This window comes from Meleagris gallopavo, chromosome 20 (genome assembly GCF_000146605.3).
Source record: "Meleagris gallopavo isolate NT-WF06-2002-E0010 breed Aviagen turkey brand Nicholas breeding stock chromosome 20, Turkey_5.1, whole genome shotgun sequence".
NCBI lineage: Eukaryota > Metazoa > Chordata > Aves > Galliformes > Phasianidae > Meleagris > Meleagris gallopavo.
Genome location: NC_015030.2, coordinates 5,841,267 through 5,859,410, shown reverse-complemented (window position 1 = coordinate 5,859,410; position 18,144 = coordinate 5,841,267). Strand labels below are relative to the sequence as shown.

The 18,144-nt window shown below is 37.0% G+C and overlaps 1 protein-coding gene across 2 annotated transcripts in view; it reads left to right on the top strand.

The window, feature by feature from the left end:
* The first annotated feature begins 1,305 nt into the window (after nt 1-1,305).
* The window catches only part of LOC100541423 (centrosomal protein of 112 kDa), a 35,659-nt gene continuing 18,820 nt past the window's right edge, over nt 1,306-18,144 (top strand). The window contains exons 1-7 of one of the 2 annotated variants that reach the window (XM_010721454.3): nt 1,306-1,447; nt 1,695-1,885; nt 2,604-2,770; nt 7,432-7,528; nt 7,991-8,065; nt 13,895-13,942; nt 14,078-14,155. In XM_010721454.3, coding sequence (XP_010719756.1) covers nt 1,348-1,447; nt 1,695-1,885; nt 2,604-2,770; nt 7,432-7,528; nt 7,991-8,065; nt 13,895-13,942; nt 14,078-14,155 — 756 coding nt within the window. In that variant the 5' untranslated portion in view covers nt 1,306-1,347. The remainder of the gene's footprint in view (nt 1,448-1,694; nt 1,886-2,603; nt 2,771-7,431; nt 7,529-7,990; nt 8,066-13,894; nt 13,943-14,077; nt 14,156-18,144) is intronic. The other variant, XM_010721455.3, reaches the window with a different exon arrangement.

Here is an 18,144-nt window from a genome sequence, read left to right as displayed (position 1 = left end):
CCCACAGCCAGGTGCTGCCTCAGTGCAGCTGGTGAACGCGAGGAGGAACGGAGCGGAGAATGGGCTCAAACCTACGGGGCTGTCCGAGCGGGCCGCGGCGGGCGATGTGCGCTTTGGGCGGGGCTCTGCCATGAGACGGCTGTGCCCGAGGCGGGGCGGGACCGCGGCAGTGCTATGGACCACAGATAGCAGTGCTACTGACCACAGCAGTGCTATTGACCATGGCAGTGTTGCTGACCATGGCACGGCTGCTAATCATGGCAGCTTTATTGACCACAGCAATGCTATTGACCATGGTAGTGCTGCCGATCATGACAGCTCCATTGACCATGGCAGCACTAGTATCCACTGCAGCTCTATTGACCACGGCAGTGCTATTGACCACAGATAGCAGTGATATTGACTGCAGCAGAGATATTGACCACAGCAGTGCTGCTAACCACAGCAGTGCTATTGACCATGGCAATGTTGCTGGCCATGGCAGTGCTGCTAACCACAGCAGTGCTATTGACCATGGCAATGTTGCTGACCATGGCAGTGCTGCTAATCATGGCAGCTCTATTGACCGTGGCTGTGCTATTGACCATGGCAGCTCTATTGACCACAGCAATGCTATTGACCATGGCAGCACTGCTGATCATGGCAGCTCCATTGTCCACGGCAGCTCCATTGTCCACGGCAGCTCTATTGTCCACGGCAGCTCTATTGTCCACGGCAGCTCTATTGTCCACGGCAGCTCTATTGTCCACTGCAGCTCTATTGACCATGGCAGTGCTGCTGACCACAGCGGTGCTATTGTCCACTGCAGCTCTACTGATCATAGCAACTCTATTGACCACAGCAGTGCTATTGACCATGGCAGTGCTGTGGGGATGGAGCTGCCCTCCTCCTGCAGTGCTGTGTCTGTAAACGTCCTGACAGTGTTTGCAAAGTGCTGCTTTGAAGCCGCCTTGGTGCTTTTTGCCTGGTTCTTTCATTTAAAATAAAAATAATAAATGCTAATTATATGGGGGAAAGCTGTTATAAATGCAGCTATTGCACAAACCTATATAGGTGCTGTTTTATACAAATTGCATGTAACTGAACATCTTTTTGTGTGGCTGGCAAGTTTCAAATCTAAGAAGCATGTTCTCATTGAAAATTTAATTCAACTTTGGTAGTTTGCAAATAATAAAAAAATCCACTTATTTTTGTATGAATTCAATGAAATATTTAGCTTTATTTGTCATATCTTCTCAAAGCATGCCATGCTTTGGCCTAGGATGACTAGAGACAGATCTAGGGTGCTGTTTAACCTTGTCCGTTTCAATATGGGCGATTGTACAGGTTGCTGTGTTTTCTGTCAAAATGAATGGAGAAGAGGAAACATGGAAAGAGCTGGATGCTGAATTTGATCGCTGCATTGTGGATGTGAAGCCTCACATACTAAAGCTGCAGCATAGGTCAGGTAAATACGGTAACACTTGTGCTTGGAGAAACACTAATAACAGCATTCTACCTTTCTGCTAATTATTAGGTGTGTGTGTATTGCTTTACCAACCAAACTAGGTCTGATGTTACAAGGCATTGTTTTGTGGGGGTTTTGTACAGCTTAGTTGCTTTCTAAGTCCCTGTTGCTATTTTTTGTGCCTTGCTGATACATGCTGGATTTTCCCTGATGGTATTAGTGGTTATACATGTGTCTATCTTTTCAGAACGCCAGAGGTGTGCACTGTGGGTTAAAAAACTGTGTGAGCCCTCAGGAGCAGGTACAGGAATAGCGGGAAGGAAGAATCGGAACTCATATGCAAAACTTTTGCTTCACATGCTAAAACGAGGAGTGCTAGAAGATCCTTTTACACATGAACCAGAACCAGGAATGCTGAAAACATTACCTTCATACATGGTGAGCGTAACTTTATTGCTTAAATTTATTCATGAAAATACCTGCAAGTCCTAGATTTGGCATAAAAACAATTTGAATGAATTGAGTGGTGGTGTGTGTGGTCAGCACTGACTTTTATGTTATATATCTTGTAGCTGATACTTGAAATATCTTTCAATGAACAAAATCCTTTATCAGAGACCTGTTTCTTCTGAATACAGATTCTAAGGCTTATAAAAATAGGTGTTAAGGAGCAGAAAGATTATACCTGCCTAATTTTTTGAAAGGGTATCATTTGTCTTAAATAGCAGATTGCTCTCTTGCATGGAATATGATGTGCTTAACTGATATGACTCAGTAGTCTTCCTTTCTGGCTTTTGCCATGAACTCCAGCTGTTTAAACTCTGAAAGAAAACATAATGGTATTGCATATAGGCAGTATTAAGCTTGTAGTTTGTTTTCTGAAGACCTGAATATAACATGGCATACATCAGCTTTACTGGTGCATGACCAGTCAAGTTACCTGTGCTGAAGGAAGTAAAGTGCAGGAAAAGATTGAAACGTGCATGCTGTACTAATTGCCATGTGTGGGGAGGTAATATTTGCACATCTCACCGACTTCATCTGAAAAATAGTTTTAATGCAACAGATATTTGTGTAAGAAACTATACTAACAGCATAGAGAATGTATTTGTGTAAGTATGTTCCAGTGTTGATTTTGCATCTGTTTTAATTACAGTTAATTTATTTTGATGAACCAAATTCAGCAAGAATTCAAAGTAGTAGCCCAGACTATCTGCCTGACTGGGTGATGGGAGAGTTAGGAGAAGGTGAATCCATGCATGAGGAATTGTGGACTTTATCTTCTAAAGAGGAGTCATCTTCAGCAACAGCAGTTACATATGAGTAAGACTTTTATGTTTGCTTTATTCAATATTTGATTCATATATAATGTATGTTAGATCTGGCAAGCTTTGTATGTTCTAATTTGCATATATGGATTTCTTACACTTCCTCATGGACTCACCTGAAAGAGTGTTTCTACTTTATGTACAGAAACATCATGAATATCTTTCAACTTGATCACTTTTCTATTATCTCATTCCTCCGTTATGTCTGCTTCCCTACTCCTGTATGCCTTCTTCCAAGTCTTACAGTTCTGTCCTTTTCCCCTTCCTGTTATGTTTAAATGTTACAAACATTTAAAATGTTTTGATTATGCTATCTACTACAAACACATAGGCTTTGGCAGCTAGTGCTCTATGCCTAGATGCTGCATGTTTGCACTGAGGGTAACAAAGTTTCACTATAGATTGTTTGCAGCTGTACATCAGAATTTGGAGTTATCTGTAGCTGCATCTTGTTTTTGCAATCCACCGTGGATGTGCAAGTACCAGCAAGCTTGAAGTGCATGTTTATTTCCTATTATTATTTGGATATAGAATTCTTCCTTTCCCATCTAATTTACAAAGCAGCTAAAGGGATGAAATATATCAGGTTATTAAGTCTTGGTTTCCTGTTGGCTTTTTGATGTGAACACTTACAAAAAATGTAAGTCATTATCAATAGCTATTAATTTTTTAGGCACGCTGATGTTTGTGCTGTCTTTCAAATTCCTTCTATTGCAACGCCAAGTCTTGAATTTTTAAATGGCTCAGCTGTGATTCATGCAGATTGCAGGCGTTCTTGTAGGTCATACCACCTTGATATTGAGTATCTTGAAACTTTTCCTCCTGTGTATCCCTTAACTGTGTGCAATTGTAACAATCATTTTAAAAGTTGCTCTTAAAAGGGATTTGTCTCATGATTCCAAGTGCTACGTTGTTAATACTGAGGGGTTTTGTGGTACATCCCTGGAGCACACAGGTGGTTTGGCTGAGAAAAAAAGGCATAAGTCACTGAAGTAACCAGCTGTGTTACCATGTTATTACTTCTGGCTTTGTAAGAAGAAGAACCATTGGGAAGAACTATCTAAATATTAAAGCAATTAGGCCTAGCCTTATGGAAACAAGGAACACGTTGTGCTTTAGACATGCTCTTTAAGCCCTTAACTAAATGTGTGTAGCAGAAATGCTGAGTTAGGGCCTGAAGCAGTGATGGAGCACCTGGTGGGAAGGCAGGGCAAATCCAGGGGAGCTCAGGTGCATGCAATGAATCTGAGTGACCAGAAGGGCTGGAACCAGGATTCACCCCTTCCCAGCCCTCATTTAAGGGTTGGCAGTGGAGGAACACTGGAAATCTGATTTGCTTTTCCAGTCCATACCTTAACACAAGATTTAGCTTGATCTGGCAATGTTTCCCTGAGACACCGTTGGGATAGTGAAGTTTTATTTTGCTTTTTCTTTTTGGTCTTGTGGAGCTCCAGCTATATCTATATGGATTCTCAAGGGTCTGGTAAGTTCTCTGGAGGCACGTGTAGCCTGTTGAATTGTGGCCAGAGAAGCAAGTAAATGTGGTAGAAGAGGTCATTGGTTCCATGAGTTCTGGAAGTGGAATCTGCTAATAGAACTTACATGCAGCTCCATTCTCAGTATAAGGAAAGTTGAATTTGGTGTGTTGGTAATCAGCAATTTTGATACCCCTGTATATTACATGAATGTTTTATAGTAGTAGAAGACTGTTAGACATGTGACTAACACAGGACGAAATACTGCAGGGGGTTGTCTCAGCTATGATGTTTCTTGGGGATGCTCTATTTAATACATATTTACGGGTGTCTATTTTAAGATGTTAGCTATAACTGATGTAAAGATCAAGTTTCTCTTTGTATTTGCAGTTTAGAACGTGCTGTCAGTGCAAGACAGAAAGGCATTGAAATTTCTGACCTCTGCATCTCTTAAAGAAGCCAGCAGATGGCGATCGCGTCACGTTACATTTCCGTCTGCTCGAGGATGTGCGTTAGGAGAGCTGCATCCGTAGGCATGAGGCAGAGTACGATGGAAATGCTGTTTTCCAGCCATGACTTAATTCTTACAGATACACTAAAACATTTTCTCGAGGCAGAACAGATATGTCAGTGCTTATGAGTAATTTTTTGTTTTGATGTTTGTTTATTCAAGTTTCTTTCTTCTAAAGGAAGCAGACAAATGGAGGAGTTTTGTTTGTAGTTATTTCTATCTTGTGAGATGCGTGCTGCTGTGTAGAAAGGTTTTGGCTTTTCCTGATCAGAAGCTGTTTATCTGGCTAAACAAGAATTAGGTAGGCAAATTAAGATGGAAACTAGGATGTAAGATCAAAGAAGCTAGAAGTGCTAGAAAGGCCCATCTTCACTAAAAAGTATTCTCTCAAGTTTCAGAATGTATTGTTTGGACAAAAATCTGACCTTCCTGACTCTGTAGGAAAATTCTCTTATATGTTCGTAGCATTACAGATTATGCCTGAGAAACATTGTTACAGATAACATGTGGCTGATGCTGTACAAGGAAGAACCAGTGAGTTGCCCTTGCTTTCTTCCTAGTAGGAAATTTACAAATCTCCTTTATTAGTAGCAAATTGCTTCCTTCTTCCATGCTAGTTCATGGTTGTGGTTGAAGCTGGTGTCAGGGCTGATAGTTCTGCACCTGCCTGCTGTGGGAGGAGAAAAAGCAATTCTTAAATAACATCCTGTGGTTGCTGGAGCCTAACTTGATATCAGGAGGATAGAAAAGGGAGTGAACTGAGCAGTGTATGTTTGGTATGAGGGAAGCTGCAGACCACCCTTAGTTCTTGCACAATCTGTTTGTAGAGTCAAGTAAAGTGGCTTCTTTTTCAGAACAGCAAATACAGAACTAAGAGCATAATTAACTTTATTTAATACTTTTTCCTGTTTAAAAATATTAGAGGTAACTTGTTGGTTGGTTTGGATATTTAATAGCCCCTAATCTCACAATAATGGGAGCATAATTTCTGTTCTTTCTTATTTTAAACGATTTGAACTTCATTTAGTTGTTAGGTAACCTGAATATTGTTCAGAAAAGTCCATTGATAAAAGCCCAGACTTACTGGTAGGTAAAGATCTGTCTCCTTTCATTGGAAGATAACTGTGTAAAATTAAGTCTTGATAAGATATGAATGAATTGGAATGCTGGAAACAGTCAGTGCATTATTATCCCTCTTCTGTGTTTTTTTTTTTTAACATCTAAGATTTTTCTTATCTAAAATCATCTAATGTACTGCTTTGTAATAGTTATTTTGCATCCATGTATGTTGTTAATATTGATTATTGCTGGGAGGGCAGGTATGCTTCCAGTTGTTGTATTTCACTGTTTCCTGCTGTTTTGATGAAAGCTGGGGTGCTGTGCTTCTTGAAAACTTAGTCTGTGCATGTCTTCCTAGAAGCAACTTGTTTATATTTTACATACAACAGTTGTCTTTTTCTTCATAAACACTTAATTCATCTCAGTGTCTTTTGGCATAACTTACAGTGTAATTTTCTGCCAGATGGGAAGAATGAAGGGTATTTTAATGATCTGACTTGATTTTAATACTATATAGCTAGTCATAGGAAGGTGGATTTACTAACAGGAGTTTTTAATTATTTTAATGCATGTGGATTTGACACTGGAGGATATACTGGAAGATGTCTTGCTACTGTTTTGGATCTTTTGCTGTATCAACCTATCTGATAAACTCATTTTCTTTTGTTTCATTTTGTCCCATGTAGCTGTTCTTTTCTTTCACTGTTCTATAATTGAGAAAGGTTTGTTGTCCAGGTTTGTGAGTGACAGCTGTGTTCGTGTATCTCCTATTTCTAATTCACCTTTTGTTCATATGATTCATACAAAAAACTTTTCCAAAAAAATCTTTGTCCTTTTCACTACTGGACAGAACATTTTCCTTCTGTACTTGTACTGTCCTGCTGAGCTTTCCTTACCAAGTGTATATACTGCTGCAGTCTATGAAACAGAACTGAAGTAAAATGCAGCTACTACAGTCTTTGATTTATCTCTTGGATGTATTGACTCCACCTTGGTTTTTTCAAGTCACTGTTTTTCTACTGAGCTGTGTCTTGCCCCTGTCTTCATGTTTGTGTGTCATGTAAGGACATGCCTTGACCTAGCACAACATTTTTGGTACTTCCTGAACCAGTCTTCCCTATGGGTAGCCAACCAGCATCATTGTTCCATTTTTTTCTGAGTTGTCTGTCTTCATCCTATTGTGTCTGATATGTTTAGAAATAGCAGCCTGGTCTACAAGGAGGAGTCCCTGCCTATAGCAGGAGGGCTGGCACTAGATGATCTTAAGGTCCCTTCCAACCCAAACCATTCTATAATTCTATGATTTATTCTAAAATCTATTGGAACACATTAGGTCATGCAGTAACTGAGAAATGCAAAGAGCACTTCTTAACATACTAGGATATACATGATGTTAGTTCTCACTTTAATGTGCTGTTTAAGACTTTCATACTCCTTTTTAAAGAGCCTTTAGTATAAAAAAGGATTTTTTATTATTATTTTTGACCTTTATGTCTTGACAATGATCTTTTCTTTTAAAAAGGATATTAGTTGAGGAATAAAATCAGTTTTGTTACGCAAGTTGTTGAAAATGAATTCTTTTCTTTCTGCTTACTCTTTTTGTAATAATAGGGAGAGATTCAAGTACGATGGGAAGCCAACATTGAGATCACAGTCTATGAGTCCTCTTCTCCAGAATGATGAAGATGACCTAGCAGCACCTCTGCTTGTAAGATGCTTCTCCTTTTTCTAATAAAACTTACTGCAGTTTCAATGAATTGCTTTTATATATCCCTGTGGAGCTGTTTTGTTTCTTTTTTCAGTTGTATGAGTCATGATCCTTGTGTACAGATGCAGATATTAAGGAAGGAGTGACTGCCCTCTGCAAGTACATGGGGAAAATAACCTCTTATAGGATGTTCTCAAATCATCCTAAAGGTTGACCTATGTTTAGTGTGCTTAATGTCTACTGTGTTGTTAATCCCAGGCTTGGAAAATTGTGTTGACATCATCTTCTAATACAGCTGCTGGTAGCTAAGCTATTTAGACTAAAGCTATCACAGGTACCATGGCACAGTTAGGGGAAGAGCTTTGTAGGTATTGCCAAATCTAACAATGTTTTGTTGTTTTTTTTTTAACACTATGTCTCTGTCAACTCTTCTGATATTTTATTTGACTTTTTCTGTTCCAGGACCATCATCATAAGAAAACTATTTCTGTGGATGACAGTGACCTTGATGCACGTCTCAGTAGTTGGAATCTTGGGGTAAAAAAAAAAAAACAAGCAGTGCAATACTTACTTATATACTTGAAATGAAAACTCCTTATTCATGTAGTGTGCATCTTTGAATTTGGTCAACGAAATTTTATGCAAGAATCAGTCTCTTAGAAATAAAGTGGTGAAGCTTGGGAAGGCTAATTATAAATTAGCTTAAAAGGAAAATGTTCAAATGTCTTATTTTTAAGCAATAATAATTTTATTGTCCTCAATATAATTATTCATAAAAAAAACCTTTCTGCTGGTCAAAACTAAGTATCTTTTTCCAGTAGAAATGCAGACTATTTCTAGAGAACTTGATAATATTTGAATTTATGCTAACATAAAGAAGAGTTTGTTGATGTATTATTAATAGGTGACCAGATAATCCTAATTCTTTACACTATTGTCAGCCCAGAGTGATATGACAGAATTTTAAAGTCTTGGTTGTAACACTCAGTGTTTTGCAAGAATGGCTGAGTTCTCTTCAGAAGAAACATAAATGATAAGAGAATGTTAACTCTTTTTGCATCCTACTCAGTGTTTCTCCTGCTGTTTTGGTGAATTTTAGCATTCTAAATGTAAATTGCATGCTTTCTTCTCTTCTGAGAGAGAAGAAAGTCTTGACCTTGAGGCAATCCAGGAGCTGCCTAACTGCTTTCTCCAAACTGAGGGTGTAGATAATGAAAAGATTAGTCTGGGGGATTGTTATTGCTCCTCAGAGCTCTTTGCATTTTATAGAGTAATATAAGATTGATTTGTAGCAGTCCTCGGTTTAAAGAAGAATATATCCTTCAGGGATTGTCTTTTTTTGTTTCTTAGGTGAGGAGAGCTGATTTTCAAAAGCTTTTCAAGAGTAGTTAACTTCAATTCATGAGATTGCTCTTCAGGTGACTGAAACAAATGTACCAACAGTCACTTGCAGATTTTGAATATTCAAGTTACGTAAATACCTGGATTATGTGGTTGTTGCAATACCTTGAGTTCTTAAACCTGCTGTAAGGGGATACTTGCTTATGGCCTCTTACAAATTATTCCAGTTGAGGCTGGCAAAAAAATCCCTGATATCAAGCACTTTTGTTATCAGTGTTAATCTTCTTTCTTGCTTGTCCCTTTAATTCTATTTTTTTGTCTTTCTAATTGAAATTTCAAGCTGCATTCATATTGGGTTAATAATAGAGGGCTATTAAACTACAATAATCCTCCACTGATATAGAAAGTCTCTTGGATAACAAACTGGCTACAATGACACACAAATCAGTTGCTTAATTACCATCAATGAGAAGAGACTTGAACCAATTGCTAGTGAGAGATTTTGATCACGTGGTGGGACTTGGGGGGGTTACAACAGAAAGGATTTGAAGTTGCAAAAGAGAGGCCTTTAAGTGGTTGAAGTTGAACAGTGTATTCCTGCTATGGATCATGGCCTCCAGAGGATATTTAAAGTAATCTTATATTTTCTGTACCAAGCAGAGGTCAAAGCTAAACAGGCTGTATTTTGGATATATTTGTTATTATTGGTAATAACCTTCTCTACATAAAAAATCAGATTCTCACATCACTTTGCTTTCTAGTATTGTTGCTTCTCGTGAGTAATAAAAGATTTTGTTTGCTTTGCAGCATTTCTGATTATCTCTATCAAACATTTTATTGTTTAAGTTCTTTATATTCTAGGCATGATTGGTTAAATGTCTTTAAAAAAAAAAAGAAGTTTTGATTGTGATAAGTTTGCTTTCCATACATGGAATGCTAATATTAACTAATTTTAAGTACATTATAAAAATGTGTTTTTCTTAGCCCTTATTGACTCTTATCTAAACTGATGTGGGACTGTGCTTTGTGAAGTTAATGCCTTGAAGTTGCATTTGCAATGTAGAAAAGAAAAAATCCTTTTATATTACTGTTTAAAGGGAAAGTTTCAGAGCTGGGGGTTTAGACAAATTCAAGTAATCTTTGGCCATTTTGTTACTCTGAACTCTTTGTCACTGTTTAGATACTTTAGAATATATTGAAAAATTCCTTAACTATCTTTTATATTTTATTAACAGCTATCAATAAGCTTCTTCATTTTGTTGGAAATTCAGTGTACATCATGAACGGGACATCTCCACATTCCCTTTAGTCATGTTCAAGAAGTAATTAAATATTGTAAAATAAGTGGTATTGTAGAACATGTGGACAGAAGCTGGTTGGCTAAAGCAGTTACTCGCCTTAGAAACTTTTTTCTTCTGAACTTTTAGGTTGCAGATAAACACGACTTTTGTATATAAAATTTAAGTCATGTCTAGGTGCAAGAATGAATTAAACACTTGTGTATTCTTATCTGAGCAACCTGTTTTTCTTTTCCTGATACTTCTGGTACCCTGGGGAAGTAGCAGAGGGGGTTTTTAATCAGGGACAATGTCAATTTTCCTTATTGGAATTCAGCCAGAACAGGAGTTAACTCTTCCACTTTTCTAGAAGTGGTGTCTTCAGTCCTTAGTACTTGGGCACTCAGATCTTGTCCAGAAGAACCTATCCTGGGAAACGTTATGGCATAATAAAGGTTTAAGAGTATCAAGGTCAAAGGAATTCTGTGGTCGTTGGCCTGCAATTCATTCTCCTTGCTTGGAGGAATTCTATATAACACAGGGTTAAAGCAGATGCAAACACAGTTCTTGGATGGCTGCAGCAGCAGTGCACGATATGCTTTGTGTACTTGGCTCATGCCTGCCTGTGTCTTTCCTTTCCAGTCTAGTTCAGCTCAACCACTTCTGTACAAACCATTTTATTATCTTTTGTTTGGCTTTTTAGTCTTTCTGCTTACTATAAACATATCTACCGTATATGTTATGGTGTTGGAGGGCAGCAACACTGTAAAAACTTTCCCACAGTGAACTCCAAATGGTGTTGTGACTTCAAAAAATAAATTCTACTTCCATGCTGACAAACAACCTTCATGCGCTTTAATGTCCTTCCACTAAGACTGCAGAAGCAGCATTAAAGTGAACTTCCCTACAAATTATGATGTTAGATAAGAATGTCCTTACTCAAATTTCCTGAAGCTACTCAGCAGTTATTTCTGTAGGGAACGTGCTGGCTGGCTGGGTTTGTTAGATTAAAGTAAGAACTTAGGGCAAGGTTCAGTTTAGTTGTTTACCATTTCAAAATCTTAAGTGTTCTTAACTCTTTCATGTGTGTTTTTTCCATCCTTGTTTTGAAAACAGTCGCATTTTGTCTTTGAAGAAGCTTACAGGGGGAATGTGCAACAAGCCTGCTGATCCGAATGTTTTTTCCTGCACATTAATATATACAACATACCTTCTGATTTGTTTCTGAGCATGATGGCATCTTCTGACTGTATTATTGAAAATAAATACACCGTGATAAGCATCTTCTGAAGAACAAAATGTGACTTGGGAAGAGGTAGAATGGAGCCATAACATTACCATCTTGTTGTTATGATGTTTAACTGTGTCAAAAGAGCAGAAGCTTTGGTGTAAGACTGACAGAAGTTCTGTATGCTGCTCTCAGCTTGAGGATGTCCTGTGGCAGGACTGAGTGCTCCTGCTCACTCTGTGCACTGTCATTGCTTTTGTGAGAAACAATCTTAGCTCAGCTTGCTTTTCCTATCAATGCATCACTCATTGCTTTAATTGCTGGTTTGGAAGTTCTGTGCTTTAAAAATACATTGTTTTGGCTGCTAGGTGCAATAGAAACTGGAAATGTTGGAGTTAAAAAATTGTGTCTTGTTTACGTCAAACTCAGTTTTGGATTCTATGCTCTTATGCTGAATTTCTTCCTTTATTTTTTTTCAATGTATGGGGGGAAAAAATGTTAACAGAAATGATCTACTTTATGGAAAGTATTTTTTTTTTCCCTCTTAGTGGGAATCTGATTATGTATAGCCCTCCCAAAGCCAAGATTTACTGTTTATGGGGACTTAAGAACTAGAAGGTGACAGTGCCAGTCCTCACAAACTGAAAAATGGTTTTTTGTCTGACTGCCCAACAGAATAGGAGAAACAAAAGTCTTTGCTACAAAGAGATTCAAAATGTCATTTTTTATGAAGAAGTGGTATTTACAAATTAGAGTTCAATTCTAGTTCAAATAAAGATGTCTTTCATGATGACATTTATTTGGTTCATACTCTTAAAAAAGCATGATGTGACTTACTGTTGTTCTCATGGCAGTTCCTTCAGTTTCATACATATGTATTTTGGTTTGTCTTTGACCTTTTGCTTATTATTTTTAAATTTGCATGTTTCTCATAAATACAAGCTTTTTTTCTTTTTTGGGCATTCTTTATTGTGATATTCCCTCTTTAATGTGGTATAATTTTGAGAACAAGAAGTTTTGCAGAAGGCCAGCATGAAAAGAATGGATGTCGAGACATTAAATGTTTACAGATTAGTTTAAGTGGATATAATCCACAACAAGTAACAAAGTGGGAACATTTAACTTCAAAGCACATATGGCTGCTGTTACAAAATCAAAAAATGAAGGACTTGGGCCATGCAAAGTATTGGAGACACATTTTCCTTCTCCCTTATAAACAAGCAAGATATACCTTAGTAAACAACTCCATGGTGAGATAAAGTATTTGAATTAATCATAAATATTTGCAACTTTTTTAAACTTAAAGAAAGCAAAAGTGTTGTGTTTTTTTTCAGGAGGTGCAGAGGGGGTTCCTTTGTTCATTAATGTCTACTCATGTTTTTTGCTGTGCCAATGACTGTGGCATATTTTTAAAGCAAAAAAACATACCTTTATATGAGATTTATATTTTAGTAAACTTGTTGGACAAGGAAAACAGGTTACTTAATAAATTACTAAATTAATAAATTATCAAAAATACACCATCAAAATATTGGATGTACTGTTCATTGAAACTGAAGGCACATATAAAAAATACTAATATTTTCAAGTACTTCTGGGTGAAATAAGATAACTTTAACAGCATATAGAGATCCTACCTAACCTTTTAGGGAAGGAAACGAATAACACTGTATCAAATCAAAATTTCAGAGGGATTAAGCCTCTCTTACCACTGATAAGTTGAACACAAAAATTTATTTAATAGTGCTGGAGAAAGTGCAAACATCTGATATATTTGCCACGCCTCATAGATCTATTTAATCTTTCTTGTTAAATAGACTAAATTTTGTAAAATACGTATTGTAATCACATTCCAATTCCGAATCTTACTGCCACGTTTTATGGGATTATAGTCTTGAAAGCTTCTCCTGAGTTCCACAGTCTCTGTGATGCAATGTTTGAGTCCCATCGTCTGAGGAAAATTAAAAAGATACAGCTCTCTGATAGCAGAATTGGGCTCTGAATGGTGTCCTGTATTCAGTTATTGAAAATAGTGACTGAAAGAGCTGCTTTAATTGTACAGTACTGCTAATGAATTATTTCCTTGTTTTGCCTCTGTCTTACATACTTGGGTACCGTTTCAAGAGTCGTGTTTTTCAAAAACACAAGATTGAAATCACTGTAATCAGGAATATTCTCTAGCTTTACGCTAATTTTAATGGAATTTACCCAATAAAGTTCTTTTGGTAGAAGATGTATTTAGCAAATCCTATAAAGCTGTTTAGTAGGCTATTATCTAGCCAATCTTAAAGTCATTGGCTCATTTTGAAATTAAGATAAATGATTTAAGATATCAGGACTTCTATTAAAACCTTTCTCACAGCTTTACAATATTTATTACCAATTTGTTAGGTCTTTGGAAGTACATTCAAAAGGTTTTCTTTAACCTTGCTGTTTTATTCTGTGTTTGTTTTCTTTTTCAGTTTGTGAGAAATCAGACATTGCTGATATGATTACATACTCTTTAACTTTGTTTTTCAGCTTGAAAATCCAAGATATTTACGGGAAAAACCAATGCCAGTGTCTTTGGTAGGTATTTATATTCCCTTTCTATTTTATAAGGGCAAGCAAATATGCTTAGCAAATTTTCGTTCTGTTTAGGAATGATTCCTAGTTGGGGTTATTACTTTGAACTCAGAATCTGTTTTTTTTCTTATTCAATAGAAGACATCCAAAATTGGCTTAGGAAAAGGTAGCAGTTTCCAGGAGGACCCAGCACTGCTTCGAATGCATGAAAAGGAGGTAAGGTGCTATTTAGTCTTTTTAGGATTATAGCTAAATTAGCAAGTTGGGGCATTTGTTTGATGATTTGAGTAGAGCAGGGCAGCTTTTATACCAGAAAAGCTGATGTATTTTCCCTGAAGTGGTAGGGTTTTTCATTAAATACTTAATGTATTTCTCAATTACTTAGGGAATAAAAGAGACTTTCTGAATACATGGACTAGACTTTTGAAGGAATGTTTTGTGTTGGAAAGAGGGAATCTAGGAATTTTCTAGATTTTCCTCTTCTCAGAGCAGTGGATCTCAGGATTTATGGAGTTAACTTTGTGTGTCTTTAGAAATCCACAGATGTAAACCTGATTTCTATTAAATCCTACATTATTTCTGTTTCCCTCGTCTAGCTCCAGTCCTCTTCATTTGCATTTTTGTATTATTTCTTTTGTGCTGTTTTTTTTTCTGGCAAGAATAATGATGATGATATAACATGCCTATCTAAATCTCTCATATTCTATTATTTTGTTTTGAACTTTGGGAGTATTTTTGTGGTCATTCCTTTTTTTTTTTTTGGTACTTCAAATCCTGAAAATAAGTTGTATTTTTCTGATATTTTGCCATAATCTAATTTAGTTTAAAACCAGCCATTTAAAATTAACCACAAGGTAAAACTTGAACATAAAGCATTTAGGACATAGATTCTTCTGCAGTCTTCTAGTCATCACATATTATTTGGAATGGTCTGGTAGGCCAGACTTCAGGAAGTCAAATTCAACATGTACTAGGAGAAAACAAAAGTAAAGCCCAACCTTCTTTCCCTCTTCAAATCCTTCAACTTTCTGTTTTTAGCCATATATTCTTGGAAATCAAATTGTGTGTATGCAGGGAAACTGGTATCCAAAAGTCCTTAGACGTGTGTAGGACAGGTATGGGATGGAAAGGAAGAGGTGTCAACTGGAAACTGAAATAATTCCTCCTGTACATGTGTGGTGTGTTGTAAGGGCATCTATGAGTTGGAACTACCGAAAGCTGATTTCAAGAACACTTCAGAAGGCACAGGGGAGGTTATATTTGCTTTGCAGATGCTTTTGTTGTTAATAAAGTAATGTATATGTAACATGTAATGTATATGAAAGTTTGCTCTGTGTTGGTAACTGGCAATCTAATGTGATGCTTAAATAAGCATCCTGACACACCAGCTGTGTGGTACGTGTGTATTTCACTTTCTCTGCACTGTTCAGATATTCATTGTTCTTTCTCACTGACAGTATTCAACCACCATTGCCTCAGGATGAGGCAAGACAAGGTTTCACAAGATGTGAAAATAGACTAAAAAATAAAAAACTTGTAAGCACATTGTTGTCATTTAAATAGTATTTTCAAATTACACGAACAGGAATGCACGCCAAGTTGCTACACAAAATACTCAGTGAATGATTTTCTGGTTCTCTGGAAAAATCCTTCAAACCACGCAGTAAAAATCTGGCACTTCTTGCTAATGTTGCTTTACTGTGGGGTAGTTTAAACAGGAAAGGTTGTGAAATACTTTCTATAATCACCATGTGTGTGCTATTAAATAGAAAACTTAAACGCGTTTTCTTCTTTCTTTGTGAAGCTCAATTAAGAATAAAGCCTTTTCATTTATAGAATATAGTTGTGTTAACAGGAGAGAGAAAAGTGCCATACTAGAGTTTGTAAACCTTGAGCTGTTTTCAACCTCTTTGTAGTAGAACAGGAGAACATAAAATAGGATAACTGTGGTTTTTGGCTTTTAACCTTTAGACCTTTGTTCATAAACCATTCCTGCACCTGTTTTGACTCCGTAATGCTAAGCACATGGCTATTTTCAATGATAACCACACCACAGTTTTATGAGAATGTGATCATCATCAGGCAGCGGTTTTTAGTAATGTTTTCCCCAAATATTTCTGACATGGATTAAACCATTTGGGAAGCTGCCATTGCTGTAGAATCCTGGGTTAAAACAAGGAAGATGCAACAAAACAAATATATCAGTTTTCAGCAGTACAGCAAAACAGAACAGATTGCACGAGGAGCTTATCTTGATAAATAGGAATAAGCTTCACTTTAAATCTCAGCTTGGGTCATCCTGGGTGCAACTCAGTCCTCCACAGAGTGAAGGAAGGCAGAAGAAATTCAAGTTCTTATCAGTGGTTTTCAGAAAAATAAAGGCAACGCTACTGCTAACATTCAATTTTGAAATTCTTTTGGAATTTAAAAGAAAAATAAATTTGATCATGATTTGTTAAACCTTTCTCAAATAACTAGCTTACCTGAATAATATATCCTTCATAGAAGCTTTGACATCTATTTAAAGAAGCTCCATTTCTTAATTTTTCATTTTGGTCAATCCTAAAATGAACAAATTCCTAAGAAAAATTCTTTTAAGCTGAAGTTTACCAAGATCACTAGGAGTAAATTGAATACTGTGTGCCAACTGTATTATTATTAATACTTTATTTCTTGGTTTGCACAATGCTAGTGCTTTGTGCAATAAATACTATGAAGCTTCATCTCTCTGGGATAACTAAAAACGTTGAGTGTTTGCAATATTTTTAATGACTTTATCACTTAATCCAGTGATAATGTTTGTGTTTTGGAGTGCAGATGTTTTCCCAGCCTTCTGTATCCCAAAGTGATGTGGCAGAAATGGTTGTGTTTTCATCTGGAGCAGTGTTGAGTTGTGCAACTGAAGGGAGGAGTAGTTGTGGGGAGGTCAAGGGTTGAATTTTTGAGAGGATATGGAATATCTGCAGGATAATTTCCCCCAGTTTGTTACATGGAATGAGGACCGAAGAAGAGAGAGTTGAGAGCTGAAAGATGAGCTGAATAATGAAAGGCACCTGAGAGTGCAGAGAATGGGGAGAACTTCTTTCTCCTGGAAATGCATTTTAACTGATTGAGGACTGTATGAAAGCTAGGAGGGAAGAATGTGTTTGTTTTCTATCTTTTCAAGAATTGTTTGAAACACAGATGTAAAACTTTTGTCTTTTAATCTTCATTTATGTTTTTCTCCTTTATTTGTGAATAAACATTCCCATTTATTGCGTGAAACAAATCTTGTTTGAAAAGGCCACCGAGCCATATATATAGTTCTGCTGTAACAAAATTTCTGGGATTTATTCATACATATATGCTAAGATAAAATCAGCATGCTGAAGTCTTGATCTGGCTGAAAGTGTTCTTGAATGTAAGGTGCTGAAAGCAGAAGATTTACTGTGCTTCTCATTTATCTGGCAGGAGATTGCACCTTGAAACTGGGGGTTGTTAAGGGCTGTGATGCAGAACATTGGATGTAATGGAAAGAGAAGGCAGAGAGGAAAGTAAGCTGTAGAATTTGGGAGGTATTATCAGTGAAGGGAGGTGGAGTTTTAGAAATAAATGAGTAAATGTGAAAATAAAGTATGTGCCACTGCAGTTAAAAGGAGATGGGCGTGCTGTGTTTGAATGAATCAAAATAGATCAGAGTAGGAAATGATTAATCAAGAGCAGTAAGACTGGCTGTAATGTCAATAGCAGGTGACGTTTTCTCTTCAGTTCTATGAAGGGATCAGTGGGCATTGTCCTTCTGGTTTTGATTTCTTCCTCTTAATTGCTTTGTTCTACGCTGAAGTACTTAAATACATGAATGAGACACTTAATGCATGCCAGAAAAGAAACAATAAATAAAACTAATATGGAGACAGTATTCTAAAAGAGGGATACTTGTAATTAAACTAAGCTTGTACTGATGTAAAATTACCATTATTTTGCTCTGAGCTACAGCATGGATTTGATGTTTTTCCTCATTGAAAACATATTTTGTTCATATTTTCCAAGAATGGCAACAGAGTCTATCGTATTGTTCTCTTACACTATAACAAAGCCAAACCCCTGATAACATGGGGAGGGAGGAGGTCAGGTTTCCCTGTGACTTCAGATGCAAAATTTCAGGACCTGGACCTCGATATTCACTGGGACCTGTGTATTTGGTGGAGTCCCCCTGGAGGTGTTTG